The sequence below is a fragment of the Orycteropus afer genome, unplaced genomic scaffold (assembly GCF_000298275.1).
Source record: "Orycteropus afer afer isolate SDZICR_OR568_19922 unplaced genomic scaffold, OryAfe1.0 scaffold00020, whole genome shotgun sequence".
Taxonomy (NCBI): Eukaryota; Metazoa; Chordata; class Mammalia; order Tubulidentata; family Orycteropodidae; genus Orycteropus; species Orycteropus afer.
In genome coordinates, this window is record NW_006921607.1 from 8,412,772 (window position 1) to 8,429,075 (window position 16,304).

The window sequence follows — 16,304 nt, forward strand, 5'->3', positions numbered from 1 at the left end:
TCTGGGACAGGACTGCTGCAGGATGACCCAATAGTGGACTCTGCTAGGTGTCTCCAAGCAACAAAGCCTCCCTGTGGAGCCCCAGCCTCTCCCTCAGGGCTCACCTGCTTCTCTCACCATGTCAGCAGGCCCTGGTGGCAGCTGCCAGAGCCCGTAGCAACATCTCCCCACAGCATGCTGGAGACTGACTCTGATGCCATTTCCTACAGAAAACCATGAGCCCATCCATCTGGGCGGCCAACCCTGCAGACATCCACCTGGACTCCAGCTGATATTTCCTGGTACCCGAGATGCACCCACTCTGGAAGCTCCTCATTCTCTTCGGCCTCCTGGCCCTGCACTCAGTCCTGCCCATGCAACCCTGGCCCGGCCTGGCCAACGCCCACATGGAGACCAGGTCCACCCTGGCAAGTAGTAAGCTAAGCCTTGCTTTGCCTGCTGTCCTGAGGGTGGGGAGGGAAGGAATCATCTAAGCCCCCCCACTGCCTTGCTGTGTGACTTTGAATCAGTCACTCACCCTCTTTTCTTAGACCTCAAATACAGAGAACTGAGGTTGAATTCAACAAATGCCAAGTCACAGCACATTACCATCATTAATCATTGCAAGGTCCCTCATTTGTGTGATTTTAGGTTATTTCCCCCTTTATCCCTTATCCCCACTCCCACAGAGATATAGCACTGAGCAAATTTTCAACTATGGCATCTCCTCTGAGCAGCTATTGCCTGCCAGCCCCTCTGCTGGGGAGGTATTACTTATTTCTCACATCAACCCTGCAGAGCTTAATTCCACAGATGAGGAATCCTGGTGAAGGGAGTGACAAGCTACAATTTGCTCAGCCAGCCAAGAAGGGGTGCACAGCCTGCAATTCAGGCCTCCTGACATCAAACAGTGCCCCTGCCTTTACCAGGACACTGTGTAGTGTCACCATTTGCTTGTCCATTTGCAGTAATTGCCCAGGGCCTCATGAGGCATAATACAGAGGGACGTCTCCAGAACCTCCCACTCCGAAGCAGTCTGAATGACTTGAGACATGAGGCTCCGGGGATGGTGGGCTGGCTAATTGGCAGCCAGAGCTTCCAGCAGCAGCAGCAGCAGCAGGAAGACAGGTGAGACCCGGGACCCCACCCTGACCCTGGGGCAGAGGCAGTGGTGGCCTGAAGAGAGAAAGGAGAGAGTGGAAGTTCCAATACAGGGATGAGTGGGAGGTCCAAAGGGAACTGAAAACATCCTTTGGGGAGACAATGCAGCAGAGAGATGAAAAATGAAGGCTTGGGAGTAAGTGTCTGAGCTTAAATCCTGGCTCTGCCAGGAACCTTGGGAAATTTACTTAACCACTCTGGTCCCATCTATAAAATGGGTACCCAGAGCAAAGCGTGGCTAAGCATCTGGGTTGCCAAGCAAGCCAGGACTGTGTCTGGCATTCAGATCCACACTCTATTGCTTGATAGCTGTGTGGCTATGGGCAGGGCATTTGAGCTTCAGCCTCAGTCCTCATCAGTGACATGGGTATAACAGTTGTACCTCGCTCTGGGAGTTGTTCTGAGAATTAAGGACCATGCATGTAACTTCTCTGATGTACGTAAAAACCAAAACCAGTTGGTGTCGCGTGAACTCCAACTCACGGCGACCCCATGTCAGTCAGAACAGAAATGTGCACCATAGTCTACTCTATGGTGAAATAGGGCTGATTTTTTGAAAGTAGATTACCAGGCCTTTCCTACTGCTGGGTGGACTCGAACCTCCAACCTTTTGGTTAACAGCCAAATGTGTTAACCATTTGCACCATCCAGGGAGTTAGTAGGTGCATAACAAACCCAAAGAGGTCGCTATGACTCGGAATTGACTCAATGGCAGTGAGTTTAGTTTTTGGTTTATGATTAATCTCGCAGAACTGGGCCTGTTCTATTAGCCTCTAATTTAGCTCTGGTGGCATAGTGCCTAAGACATTTGACTGCTAACCAGACGGCTGGCGGTTCAAACCCACCAGCCACTCCTCGGAAGGAAGACAAAGCAATCTACTTCCGTAGAGGTACCGCCTTGGAAACCGAAGGAGCGGTGGCTATGAGTCAAATCAACTCGATGGCAGTGAGTTTGGTTCTAAGACTGATGCATGACTCCTCAGCTTTCTGGGTATCAGAGATGCTGAACTACAACATTATGTACCAGCCTGCGAGACCCCTGAGCTCCCGCTCTCTAATCAGAATTAGTCCCTGTAGCCACCAGCAGGGTTGATCTGCATGAGACGCACAGGTAAAATTGCCTCCTTGCATTCATTCTTTTAACAATTGTTATTCCTTGAGCACCTACTGTGTACCAGGATCTGGGCTTGGTATTAGGAATTAAGCTTTGAACAAGACGTGGTCCCTGACTTTTTGGATCTTGTATTCTAATTAGTGAGATAGGCCAAAAGTAAATATCATATTATTTCCAAAATAGCATGTGCCTTCTATGTTTATTTGCCAACCACTCCCTCCCCATGGAAGATATTTTTGTAAACGTGCTTGCTATTTTCTTTTTTTCTCCAGTATGGTGGTTAAGTTTGTGTGTCAACTTGGCTGGGCCTGGGTGAGTGGCTGGGCAGCTGAATGTAGTTATTCCCTCATGGTGAGATTGGTAATCAACTCCATGGTGGAATCTATTGGAGCAGCTGAGTAGCTGCTTTGGGTACGTGGTCTGCTTTCCATATATAAGAAACAGCTTTGGGAATGGTCTCTACCTTATGGCACACTTGGACCCTGCATGTAGCTGTGTAGTTGTTCAGCAGCCTACCATGCTCTGCCAACCTTGGGACTTTCAATGGACTTGAATCAATGGCCTGCCATGTGGTTTGGTAACATCGGGACTGTGCCTTTTTACTTGTCATCCTTGGGCTTGTCAGTCTCAGCAACCAGCGGCTGAGTGAAGAAAAGCCTCCAGCTTCAGTGGGCCAGGAGCAGGAGGCAGAGCTGAAGCCTAAGGTTGAAGGGCTTTCACCCAGCCCCTAGAGCCTTGCATTTTGAACTCGGATTTAAAGCCTCCAGACTGTAAGAGAATAAACTTCTGTTTGTTCAAGCCATCCCATTGGTGGCATATTCTTGTCAGAGTGGCACTAGGTAACCAGAACATCCAGCAACATGTATTTCAGGTAGAGGGACATGCTATAGAGATAAATTTAGCAAGGTGAGAAGTTTGAGTGAGGGAGCTGATCACAAGAACCTTTCAGAGGTGACCCTTCAGTAGAAAACTTAAAAGGGAGTAAGTGACATGAGGAGGGAGGGAGCATGCTGGGCTGAGAGAGCAGTGAGTGGCTCTGGTGTAGGAAAGAGTTTGAGTCTTCCAGGAAGAGAACAAGGCCTGCATGGCTGGGTGAGTGAAGGGAAGAGTCTATGAGATGCAGTTATAGGGGCGGGCCAGGCCTTAGGGGCCGTGGGATGGGGGTCAGATTTTATTCCAAAAACAGTGAGAAACCAGTGGGGAAAGATGATTGGCCAGCAAGTGTTAGGACCCCTCTGGTTTCAATGTGATGAATAGTCTGTAGAGAAGCCAAGATGGCCACAGGGAGCTCAATGCTGGAGCATCAGCAGGCAATATGGGCTACCTGGACAAGGTCACAGAAATATAAGTTGTAGGAAATGACCAAACCGGGGCTATATATTTCAAGCAGAGCCAACATGATTTGCCGATGAGTTGGATGATGGAGAGGGATAGAGAGAAGTCAAAGATGGCTCCTAGGTCTTAGCCTGTGTTAGGTGGATGGTGGGCCATCTCCTAAGATGAGAGGCTCCATCTGAGGTTAGGTGCTGGGTCTGAGTCTCCAGTTCATCAGCAGCTGGCTATGGGTCTCACAGATCAGTGTGTGGAGCTAATGGGGCATTCTAGGCCAGCTTACAGCCCAGGGCTTCTGCTGGGAGCTCTTGCCTCAGAGCATCTGTAAGACAACCTGACTCCAATTCACATTGCCAGGGTCTACTTGCAGACAGGCAGCTTGTCTCTCAGCAAGTGATCTTGCCTGTGTGAGGGCCTTCACTCACATTGGACCTCTGTGCTTTCCTTGTGTAGCATCAACATCACCCATATTCAGCTGGGCTATGGCAGAATCCGAATGTCTTTCCATAAGGAGTGGTTCTCGGCAAACATCTCACTTGAATTTGACATCAGATTTAGACTGTGAGTTCTACAAAAGCAGGGCGTGTTGGGCACTGCTCCTCTCCACTGGGAACCTAGGAGCTGGGGATAAATTGAGCAACCTGGGAACCCAGGACTTTCTGAACCCAACCTGGGTTCAACTCTGTCTTCCATACTCATTCATTGTGTGATCTGGAGCAAGTCACTTCACCTCTCTGAGCCTTGGTCTCTTCAAGCTGAAATGTGGATGGAAATCATTAGACAGTGGAGGGAGGCCATTTGCTCATTTAAACTTATGTGAATTCACAACACTGGGCTGGATTTAAAAAGAGAGAGGGTACCTCATTAGTGATTAATTGCCTCATCCCTCTTCTTTCCTCTTGTTCAAACTATCCTTTGCCCAAAGAAAGGGAGGTCACAACTAAATGGTAAAAATTTTGAAAGTAGAGATTAATTCTTAACTCTTGAATTTCCAAAGGACCTTAATCTGGTCTATTGAGAGGATTTTCCAAAGCCACTCTGGTTTTCTCCTTAATCCCTGACTTGATGATTTAACATCAGCAACAAGGAGCCCCTCTGGCCCTTCCTCACTGTTTGTTGAAAGAGCTCAGAGTGTAAGGGGAGGCCCAGTAGCGGACAATGGCTGTTTTTGCCAACATAGGTGAGCCACTCTTCATGCTGGCTGCTTCCATCTTCTACTCATTCTCCGTCTCCTCTCCCTCCTCCTCCTCCTCCTCCTTCTCCTCCACCTTCTCCACTCTTTCCTCCCCAGGCCCTTCAATAACAAGATTATACAGCTCCACACATCCATGAACCTCATTGCGGAATTCTGGCTGGAGAAAGATGAGTTTGGCCGGAGGGATCTGGTGATGGGCAATTGCTCCATGGAGCCCAGCAGTGTCAGTGTGATGGTCGTAACTGAGTAAGGCTCCAGCTGTCATTCCCCAGCCTCGGGCTCTCTTCCTGTCATCCCTAGCTTTACCCTCACTTCTCCACCACCTCTTAGATAAGTAAAGATTTTGAAAATAGAGATTAATTTTCAACCCTTGAATTTCTTCAAAAAACAAACCAAACTCACTGCCATTAAGTCAATTCCAAATCATAGCAACCCCCATTGGGTTTCTGAGGTGGTAAATCTTTACAGAAGTAGAGTGCCCCCATCTTCCTTCTGCAAAGCAGCTGGTGGGTTTGAAGCACCAACCTTCTGGTTAGCGGTCAGATGGTTTAGGCACTGTACCACCAGAGTTCCTTCTGGTCCAAACAGACCTTATCCTTTCCCCATAGATCTGCAACTCTTCCCCTGTCCCCATCCCAGTGATGGCCATGTCACTCTATCCTATCAGGAACCAGACTTTCTTCTCACTCTCTGCAGCCCACCTGTCACTTGTTCCCATCAATGACCTCCTGGTAGCCCTCTGTTGTTCCTTTTTCTCCATCCCAGCAGCCACTGCCTAGATTGTCAGCTGCTAGACCATTGTGGCAACCTCCTCCAGGGCTTCCCTGACCCAGGTCTCACCTAAGATTCTCCACCCTGCAGCAGAAGTAACCTTCTAACAGAACTCTGGTCAAGCTCCAGCCGCTGCTCCAAATGCTCCAATGGTTCTCCAACGCCCTCAGGATGAAGCACAAACCCCCACATGTCACTCAAGACCCTGCTTGTTCTCTCTCTGCTGCAGTCCTTTGCCTCCAGCACCTCTGAAGGAGGCACTCATCCATCCATCACCATATCCTACATTTCACACCCCTATCGTAGCGCCTAAGGCACTTGACTGCTAACCAGAAGGCTGGCGGTTCAAACCCACCAGCCACTCCTAGGAAGGAAGGTTGGGCAATCTACTTCTGTAGTGATACCGCCTCAGAAACCCAAGGAGTCGCTATGAGTTGGGACCGACTCGACGGCACATAACAACAACAACAACATGCCTTGGCACATGCTGATCCATTTGCCTGAAGTACCCTTCCATTCTTCTCTAAACTCCTCCTCATCACTCACTCATTCAGTAACTATTTACTGAACACCTACTATATCCCAGGCACTGTGTTAAATGCTAGGGGTACAGTGGTGAACAAGATAGAAAAACTAGAGCATAAAGAAGATGTGTAGATTGGCCATCAAAGTCTGTCAATCTCAACAGACTGTGAGTCCCTCAAGAGCAAGGTTTGTGCCTGATTTCTCTCTGTAATCCCAGCATGCTGAATACAACTAAGTCTTTAGTGGATGCCCATCAGATGTTCCCTGAGTGCCTAGATTCCTCCTCCTCACTCTCCACAGCTCATCTGCTTCATTCACAGGAAGGACAGTAGAGGGTAAAGATTGGTCTCCATAGCTCTTTAGACATGGTTCTAATCCAATTAGCATTTACCGGCTGTGTGACTTTGGGCAAGTAACCCTAAGTTACTTGTCTGACTGTTGCTGACAATGATGCCTTTCATATAGGGTGTGTGAGGAGGAAATGATTGTGTAAGATGTACTCAATACACAACTCTTGGCATTAATATGGCTGGTATTTATCTGTTCCATACACCCACCTCTCTTTCTAGGGGTATCCCATCAAAGATGAAACATTTTCTCAGCAACCTCAGAGAGAACCTGGAAAAAGTTATTCCACATGTGGTAGCAAGCCAGGTAACCTTGGAAAATATGTTTTCCCCTTGGGCATTCTTGAATTTGAGGGTCAGGGTATACACATTGGCAGGAAAGAGTTTGAAATCTCAGACTTTGGAATCTGAAGAATCTTAATTAAAATGACAGTTCTGTCATCTACTGGCTGTATCCCCTTGGGCAAGTGACTTATCCTCCCTGAGTCTCAGTTTCCCCATCAGTAGTATGGGAATGGTCACAGTCCCTACCTCATAGGGTTGTCATGAATGTTCAGGGAAAAAATGCACAGAAGTGTTCTTCGTGGTATCTAGCATGTAAGTGGTGATCAACATAAGGAGACCATTGGTTTACCACAATTCCTTTTGGAAATCCAGTTGAGTCAAAGCTTCCAGCCACAGGCACGGCAGCTTTCTTGTCCCAGCCCTTGGCCTAACTCTTCTTTCCATGCTGGTGGTTCAGGTATGTCCTCTGATGGATGAAATCCTCAGGCAGCTGGATGTGAAACTGTTGAAAAGCCTCCTGGGTGAGTGTTTGTGTCCATATGGGAAGTATTGCTCAAACTTCGCCAATGGGTGGAAGATGTGCATCCCACAGGAACCAGAGCGTGTGCTTTGAAAACACTTTAGAGGTGACCAGCTCATGATGTCCAGTACTGTCTCCTGAGAGAGCTGGGACAACAGAGGTGATCCCTACCATGCAGACTGAAACCTCAGGTTAGCAGATACACTGGCCCCTTCCCATACTTGAGTCCATTCCCACTCCACTTGCAGATAATACAGCCCCTGCCTTCATGAACCTCACAGTATAGGGAAGGAAAGACAAGAAGCAAATAATTAAAGATTGTTTGGGAAGAGTTTGGATGTGAGTGCTCCTGGCATTGGTCCATGGTTGGCATGGATGGATGAGTTTCCCTTCAGTGTGGACTTGTGGGTGGGAAGGATGGACACACTGTAACTGATGCTGGACCTTCTTCTCACAGAACAGGCTGTACCTCATAAAGTCAACCAACCATGAATCCAACCAACCTTCACATGCCAGACTGGATGTCCTCCAGCTGTCTACAATGATCAGGACCTGCCATATCCTGGGACATTAAGCTTCCTTCAAAGTGGGGCTTCTGCTGCCCCTGAAAACTTTTACCACAGGCCCTGTGGACCTCATGTCCTCTTCCCCCAGTAAACTCCTTCTAACTTGGAAAGATACAGAGGTCCCCTGCTTTGGCTCTAAAGCTTAGGTTCTGGAAGCTGACCTAGAAAGATCCATCCGGAGACTAAATATCCCTGGGTTTGCCCATCAGCCCAGAAATACCAGAATACCTGGTCTGTTTGCAAACAGAAGCCCACCCATGGATTTACTGATTTCACATTCCCTCATCCATTCTACCCATACTTACTGAGCACCTACTACATGACAAGCACTTTTCTGGGCTTCAAGGGGGAGTAGAAAAAGGGTGACAGGGTGGACAACCACAAACTTTGGAGATGAACATACTTCAGTTCAAATTAGACTCAGGCCAACTAGAAGTTCCCTGAGGGTGTAGACCATGACAATCATAGTGACATATGAGTCCCCAGCCCCCAGTATAGAGCTGGGCACAGGGTATGGGCTTGGCAAATATTTATGGTTAAATGAGAGAATGAATTCTGGTCTGGTCTTATGACTCACTAGCTGTGTTTGGGACAAAGCCCTTTACTCCTCACTCTTCGTCGTCTGCAAAATGGGAATAGAAATCTTACCAGATTGAAGATGTCTAAGGGCCACAATCCAGTAATCCACTCCCAGGGGTTACCTTACAGCCAAACAACAGACAGGCCTATAAAGTGAATAATAACACTTACGAGGAACGTACTTCTCAAAGTAATCAACCATATGAGACCAAAAAGGCAGCATTTGCCCAAAAACAAAGCTCAAAAGGCAAGAAGAGGCAGGAGAGAGCTTGAGCAGAAACAGGGAACACAGGGAGGAAGATGGGAGAGTGCTGGTACTCCCATTGAGGGGATTGGAACTAACCACACACATGCCAAAAAAAAAAAAGTATAAATTATTGAATGGGAAACTAACTTGCCTATCATTTTCACCTAAATCACAATTCAAAAAAAGAAATCTTACAGGATGTGGACTACAGGAACCATCACACACTACTTACTCAAACAACAACAAAAAACAACTCATTGTCGTTGAGTTATTTGAAATAACTCAAACCTGACTCATAGCAACCCCTCCTTGGGTTTCCGAGGCAATATTCTATGGAAGTAGATTGCCCAGTCTTCCTTCCAAGGGCTAGCTGGTGGGTTTGAACTGCCAGTCTTCTGGTTAGCAGTCAAGTGCCCTAGGTACTACACCACCAGAGTTCCCACTACTTGTTGTTGTTATGTGCCATCGAGTCAGACCTGACTTATAGAGACCCCTCCTTGGGTTTCCAAGGCAGTATCACTACAGAAGTAGATTGCTCAACCTTCCTTCGGAGGAGTGGCTGGTGGGTTTGAACCTCCAGCCTTCTGGTTAGCAGTCAAGTGCCATACTTACTTGTGGGAGGTAAATTCTACCACCACTTTATAAAGCTAAAGAGTTCTCATGCTGTAGTGGGTAAGGCATTTGGCTGCTAACCAGAAGGTCAGCAGTTCAAACCCACCAGCTGCTCCATGGGAGGAAGATGAGGCAATCTACTTCTGTAAAGATTTACAGCCTTGGAAATTCAATGTGGGTCACTATGAGTCAGAATCGACCCATTGGCAATGGGCTTTGGTTTGGGTTTATAAAACTATGTGGCAGCATCTACTGAAGCTGAATATATACTTACCCTATGGCCCAACAAGTCCCCCACCAGGTACGTACTCAACAGAAATGCATGCATGTGGTACCAAAAGACATGGACAATGATGTTTACAGCAGAATATTCATAACAAAAACAAAAACCAAACTCACTGCCATCATGTTGATTCCAACTCATAGTGACCTTATAGGACAGAGTAGAACTGCCCCCATAGGATTTCCAAGGCTATAGAGCTATACAAAAGCAGACTGCCTCGTCTTTCTCCCAGGGAACAGCTGGTGGACTTGAACCACCGACTTTTTAATTGGCGTTCAAGCACTTTGACCCTGTAACCCCATTCCAAATAGCCCCAAACTAAAAATTCCATAAAAACCCAAAAAACCAAACACACTACCATTTAGTTGATCCCAAATCATAGTAACCCCCATTGGGTTTCTGAGGTTGTAAATCTTTATGGAAGTAGATTGCCCCATCATCCTTCTGCAGAGCAGCTGGTGGGTTTGAATCACTGACCTTCTGGTTAGCAGCCAAACGCCTTATCCACTATGCCACCAGAGCTCCTAAATTCCCTAACGGCCCATATGAAAAATGGATAAATAGAATGGGTAAATAACCTATGAGATAGCCACAATGCACAGACCCATGTGACCATCTGGGCCAGTTGCTTAAACACCAGGTTGAGTGAAAGAAGCCAGAGGCAACAGACCACATGTTGCACACTCAAGAACAAGAAAAACTAATCAGTGCTGTTAAAGGTCAGGGGAGTGGCTACCCTTGGGGAGAGGTTAACGACTGGGAGGAGACTAAGGGAGGTTCTGGAGAGCTGATACTGTTCGGTGTTCTGATATGGATGTTGGTTATGGTTGGGTATTCAGTTTGTGAAAATTCATTGAATGATTCATTTAGTGCATTTTAAAATAAATACTCTATTTTAATAAAAAATTTAAAATAAAAATACTTGCAGGATGTTTGTGATGAATATATTAATAATGTGTTAAGCATTTGAATTATGTTCAACATATGTTAAGTCCATGGGAGATGCTTAATGTCATTTAATTAATTTTAATTATTTGATTATTGACTGTTCATTTATTCATTTTTGATTTCTGTGCTCCTCCACCTGACAGTCTGGAACATACTGAGAAATCAAGGAGAGATGACAATGATATAATCACTCATGAGTTAAGCACTTGGTCTGTGCCAACCTTGGTGCTTGGTGCTTACTTCCAGCACATCAGATCCTGACTGCAAACCCCATCACAAAACTGTGATCCCATTAAACACATGTGGAAACTGAGGCTCAGAGAGATAAAGTCACTTGCCCAAGGTCACACAGCAAGGCAATGGCCAAGTCCAGACTGCACTTAGGCAGCCAGACCCCAGAACCCACTCTCTTAACCACTGTGAATGTATCCCCTTCCCAGCCTACCCTCCCTTCTTTCCAGGGTACCTCCACCCCACCCCCTACCCTACACACACACACTGAGGGGAAAATGATGAAATCTGTGTTCTGCTGGATTGACAAGCTCAAACAAGGAAGTGTCAACAGCTCAGATGAAAATAGAGCAAGACAACCTCAAGTCACCATCTTTCCATTCACGCTCCCTAATCTGAAATGCTTCAGTGGGGATTTGCAACCCTAAACTCTGGTGTTCACACAAATGGCCCCCCTTGACAGCCTGGAGATTTGAGGTTCTTCCTGCTCTTGAGTCAACGAGCAAACACGGAGGGCTGGCCTGTCTCCTGCAGGCCTACCTCCTCTCTCGGTGAAGGCATCTTTTGTCTCCTTCCTCCTGACCCCTCCTGGGATGGTTCAACAGCTACCTCAAGGGCCTCCTTGGGTTTCCTGCATTCTGTTTTCTTTGCATTTAAAGTTCACAGAGCTGCAGATTCATCACATTTTCTTCTGGAAAGGTTTGTTGAACAATAGGCCTGTATCATGATACTGGGGTTGGGGGTTAGAGGGTGTTAAAGTGAAAGAAGTTCCAAATTATGCCCTGAACCTTGTTCCAGACCCTGCCCGTCTGTGCCCTGTAGCTGTCATTTGCAGTCTTGGAGCACAGACTCTTTGCCAGATTTTGGGCTGAGAGTTACATTGGCATTTGACTGCTAACCAGAAGGCTAGTGGTTCAAAGCCACCAGCCAGTCCTCAGAAGGACGATTGGGTGATCTACTTCTGTAGTGATACCACCTCGGAAACCCAAGGAGGGTCACTATGAGTCAGATCCAACTTGAAGGCAGTGAGTTTGCTTTTGGTTTTTTGGTTTAACCCTCTCTACAACCCTAGGAGGCAGGTGGTGTAAGCCTTATGTTACAGAGAAGGAAAGTGAGGCTCAAAGAGGGACCATAGCTTACCCAAAGTCATGCAACTGGTAATGAGCGGAGGTGCATTTAGAATTCAAGGTTGTCTGATCTCACAGTTGGTGCGAGGGCTGCTTCATGCACTCAGCTGCTAACCAGAATGTTGATGGTTCAAGTTTACCCAGAGGTGCCTTGGAAGAAAAGCCTGGAGATCTGCTTCTGTAAAGATTCCAGCCAAGAGAATCCATGGAGCAGTCCCACCCTGTAATACATGGCACTGCCGTGAGGCAGAATCAATTGGACAGCATTTCAGATTAGGGAGCTTTAATGGAAAGATGAAGACTTTTGAGGTTCTCTTGCCCTATTTTCATCTGAGCTGTTGGCACTTCATTGTTTGAGCTTGTCAATCCCACTGAATGTACATTTCATTGATTTATAGATGAATAAGACAAATTCATGGAGTTCTGAGTTTATGAACTGAGCTTCATACCAGCTTCTCAGACATTATTCTCCAATAACCCTGCAAAGTAGATCTTACAGATGAGGAAACTGAAGTCCAGAGGGTTGGATTGACTTGCCCATGGTCACAGGATTTGAACCAGGGCTGCCTGTTCCCTAACCTATCCTCTTCCTGCTATGACACGTACACAGCCTCTTGACTTAACACTAGAAGATAGAAGGTGTCCATTAGCTGGCTGCACAGGCTTGAATCAATTCTTTGACTTACTTGCCTTAGTTTCCCCACAAGGATAGAAACAACTTGACCCAACCCACAAGTGTTGTTACCAACTGCCCCTTGGAGGCATCAGCCCTGACGCTCATAGGAAATGGAAGCAGGCACAGCCCAGGCCTGGCATGAGGGAAACGCAGCAGGCTCAGTGCTCACAGGGAATCAGGTAGTCACGGGCTGAATTCTGACTCCGTCACTCACTCGCTGTGTGTCCTTGGGAAGCAATCACTCCTCTTGGAACCTCAATCTACTCATCTGAGATATGCTGCTGTCGTTAAATGCTGCTGAGCTGATTTTGACTCTTAGCAATTCCATGGGACAGAGTAAAACCATCCCATATAATTTTCTAGGCTGTAATCTTTATAGGAGCAAATATACAGGTCTTTCTCCCACAGAGCCACTGGATAGGTTCATACTGTCAACCTTTTGATTAACAGCCAAGCACTTGGCCACTGAGCCACCAGGGTTCCTTAATCTGACTCATAGGGACAAAAATATCAACCACTTCTGATAAAGATGAGGGTCAAATATGGAAAGCATCTGGCACATAGTAGGTGCTCAATAAATGTGCCCTTCCTTATCTCTCCTTAGCTTCTAAGGTGTTAGGTTTTGCAAGGCAAGGTCCACTGTCATCAGTCCAAGACGTTGGCCTCAGTTTTTTCATCTGTACAATAGATTTCTTGAAGACTAAGGTGAGCTTAACCCAAGCCATGGTATTTTCAATTGCCTCTTATGTGTGTGAGAGCTAGACAATGAATAAGGAAGACTGAAGAAGAGTTGATGCTTTGTGTTGAAGAAGAATGCTAAGAGTACCATGGTCTGCTAAAAGGACTAACAGATCTGTCCTGGAAGAGGGGCAGCCAGAATGCTCCTTGGAAGCAAGAGTGGCTAGACTTTGTCTCACTTACTTTGGTCATGTTGTCAGAAGGGACCATTCCCTGGAGAAGGATGTCATGCTTGATGAAGTGGAGGGTCAACAGAAAAGAGGAAGACTCTCAACAGGATGGATTGACACAGTGGCTGGAACAATGGGCCCAGGCATAGCAAGGATCATAAGGCTGGGGACTGGGCAGTGTTTCGTTCTGTTGTACATAAGGTCTCTATGAGGCAGAGACGATTCAACGGCGTCTAACAACAACAACAATAGGCTTCAAAGGCCCAAATGGTTGAGACAAATGCCTTATGGGGCAGGATAGAAGGAAGGACAAGGGTAGAGACCAGGATACGCAGAATCCCTCAGACCTGGGAACCTAGAATGAATATTCCAGGTTAGGAAAATAGGAAGCATGAGAGCATGAAATTCATCGACAAAGGAAAGCAAAATGGTCACTGAGTGTGAGGAAGGTGCCCCCATCTCTCAGCTCAGTGATAAGAGAAAGGCCTGGAGCGTGATTGCCTCAGCTTCACACCAGCCACCTGACTCCAACATGTCACCTCACACTTCAAGCCTCAGTTTCCTCCTTGTAAAACAGTGGTGCTCATTCTGCCCTTAGAAGACGCTGTGAGGATTCATGAGACACTGTATGTGGAAAAACCAGGCAGAACCTGGTGCACAGCAAGAGCTCAGTAAGTGTTGGTTGCCATTGTATTTATTGTTGTTATGATCTAATGAGTTGAGTTCTGACTCTGCCTCTTCTCTGTGTTTTCAGACTGGCCACTTGTTCCCCTGGGCCTCAGTCTCCTTCTCTCTAAATAAGAAGCAATATTTAGGGTTGTTGTAAAGACATATAACCCCTCACACATGACTTTCAAGCAATAGGGGCTCAGAAAACAGAAGACCCCTGCCCTGGAATTGAGGGTATCTCAGATGTATGAAGTTCAGATACAGTTTGACTCTTTTTGACACTTTGGGAGCAAAAGTCCCCCGTCAGAGAAAATAATTGGACCAGAAATGGAAAAGCACCTCCACATGAAACTGAGGGCCCCTCCTGGGCTCCGCTGGCTGCCTCTTCCAGTGTCCCATGTGTGATCCTCCAGGCTACCCTCAGAGCCTAAGTCTCCAGCCCCCTCCATGAAATCATGAAGTCTTCAATAACATCTCAAGTTTTTCTCTGTTTAGCTTGTCGATCAGATGGCTTACCCGTCCCACCTGCTAATGTGATTGGCAATTATTTACTTTGGAGAGCCCTGAAAGACGCCACCAGACTGCATAATTCTGAATTAACTAGAAACCCATCATCTGAGCCCATGCTTCCTGATTCCCACACTATAAAAGGGGCTGTCTCCTCAGCAGAAGCAAGTAGTAGACAGAAGAGGAGACCAGGAAGCACTGGGTCCTCTGAGAAGTCCAGGTGAGACCTGCCCGTTCCTCTCCCTCTCAGCACCCCTGGGTGGCAAGGTTGCTGGAACTGCTCGCTGGAGGTTGGGCACTGACAGGCTCCACTTGGAGGCTTTCAAGAGAAGCAGGTCTGGCTATTTTCTGGGAGGTGGGAAGAGTAGCCATTTGTTCTGCTTTTCCAAGAGATTAGAAACAGAAATATTTTGTGACAGAGAATGTGTTGGTGATGGGAGCAGGTGGCTGCAAGTGTAAACTATTGAATTTTTCAAGTTAGAACCCTCTCAGGGGCATGCTTTTCATACCCTAAATCAAAATCTCTAAAGCAAGAGTTCTAACTTGAAGTTACCAATGGGGATTAGGATTATCCATGAACTTCTAAAAATTATCCTCCCTATTTTGTACATTTTTGGTGCATTTTTTCAGGACTAGGGTCATTAGCTTCCATTGGGTTCTTAAAGGGGCTTTTACCTAAAGGATTCAGAGCCCCTGATGCAAGTTTACCTACCCAGGGAAACCCCAACAACTCGCTTTTTTTGGGCCAAAAAGGCCTTTCAATTCCAGCCAATCACCATGTTAGAATTTGGGCCACATTGGCCAGTTGGTGGGATTTTGCCCAAAGCAGCTAGGTATCTCTAAATTGTAGGTACCAGCTCTGGCTTTTGACACATTTGACTTCTGGGAGGGAGCTGGTTCAGGCAGACAAACCTCAGGGCTTGCTCCAGAAATTCATCAACTTGAGGGAGAAGAGATAGTACATAGGCTTATGTTTATGTGTGGGGTGACGGAAGGATGGGGAGAACTGCCTCCAGCCACAGTTCTGCCACCAAATTACTGTGTGACCTTAGGCACATCACTATTCCTCCCCAGTCCCCTGGCTCCCCATGTGTAATGAAGGTTTGGATGGTCCCAGGATTTCCTCAGACCTGGAGGGGATGGTAACTACAGGCATGTAAGCTCTGAAGCTCTGACTTGTGAGGCTTCTACAAGACCATCAGTGCCTGGACCTGGAAGCAAAAGGCTTACCGGGGCTGGCTAGGAGGCAGTTTGGTTCCTCAGGCATGAGCACATCTAATTTCCTTTGTCTGAAGAGCAGAGACTCAGGGCAGTGATTCAAGTGATTGGAGAGTCAACAGAGGCCTCTGGGTCAGACAGATCGGGCTTCAAATCTTGTCTCCACTCTGTACTTGGTGACCTTGGGGAAGTTACTGAAACCCACTAGACTTCAGTCCCTTCATCTGTGTAATGTGAGTAATAAGTGCCCATGTCTTAAGGTTGTGGTAAAAATTAATTTGGTCACTGAGTGTGAACACACATCCTCATGCCAGGCACAGAGAAAATGCTCATTGCTGGAACAGTAATAGTGTTAGCTCTTACTGTTCACTACCTGGTGTTCTGGGGAGCAGACAAATGAGAATCCTGCCCCCAGTGGAGGAGGGGCGAGGCAGTGATAAATTCTTGTCTGATATCTGTGCCACATTGGACCCATCATTGTCTCCATAGATAACAAGAGAGAAA

At 46.9% G+C, this 16,304-nt stretch overlaps 1 protein-coding gene across 1 annotated transcript; it reads left to right on the forward strand.

The window, feature by feature from the left end:
• The first annotated feature begins 290 nt into the window (after window positions 1-290).
• BPIFA3 (BPI fold containing family A member 3) lies at window positions 291-7,721 on the forward strand. The gene is made up of 7 exons (XM_007934724.1): window positions 291-414; window positions 948-1,107; window positions 4,040-4,147; window positions 4,878-5,027; window positions 6,647-6,731; window positions 7,167-7,230; window positions 7,687-7,721. Exons 1-7 carry the CDS (start codon window positions 291-293, stop codon window positions 7,719-7,721), a joined length of 726 nt encoding a protein of 241 aa, XP_007932915.1.
• The last annotated feature ends 8,583 nt before the right edge of the window (window positions 7,722-16,304 follow it).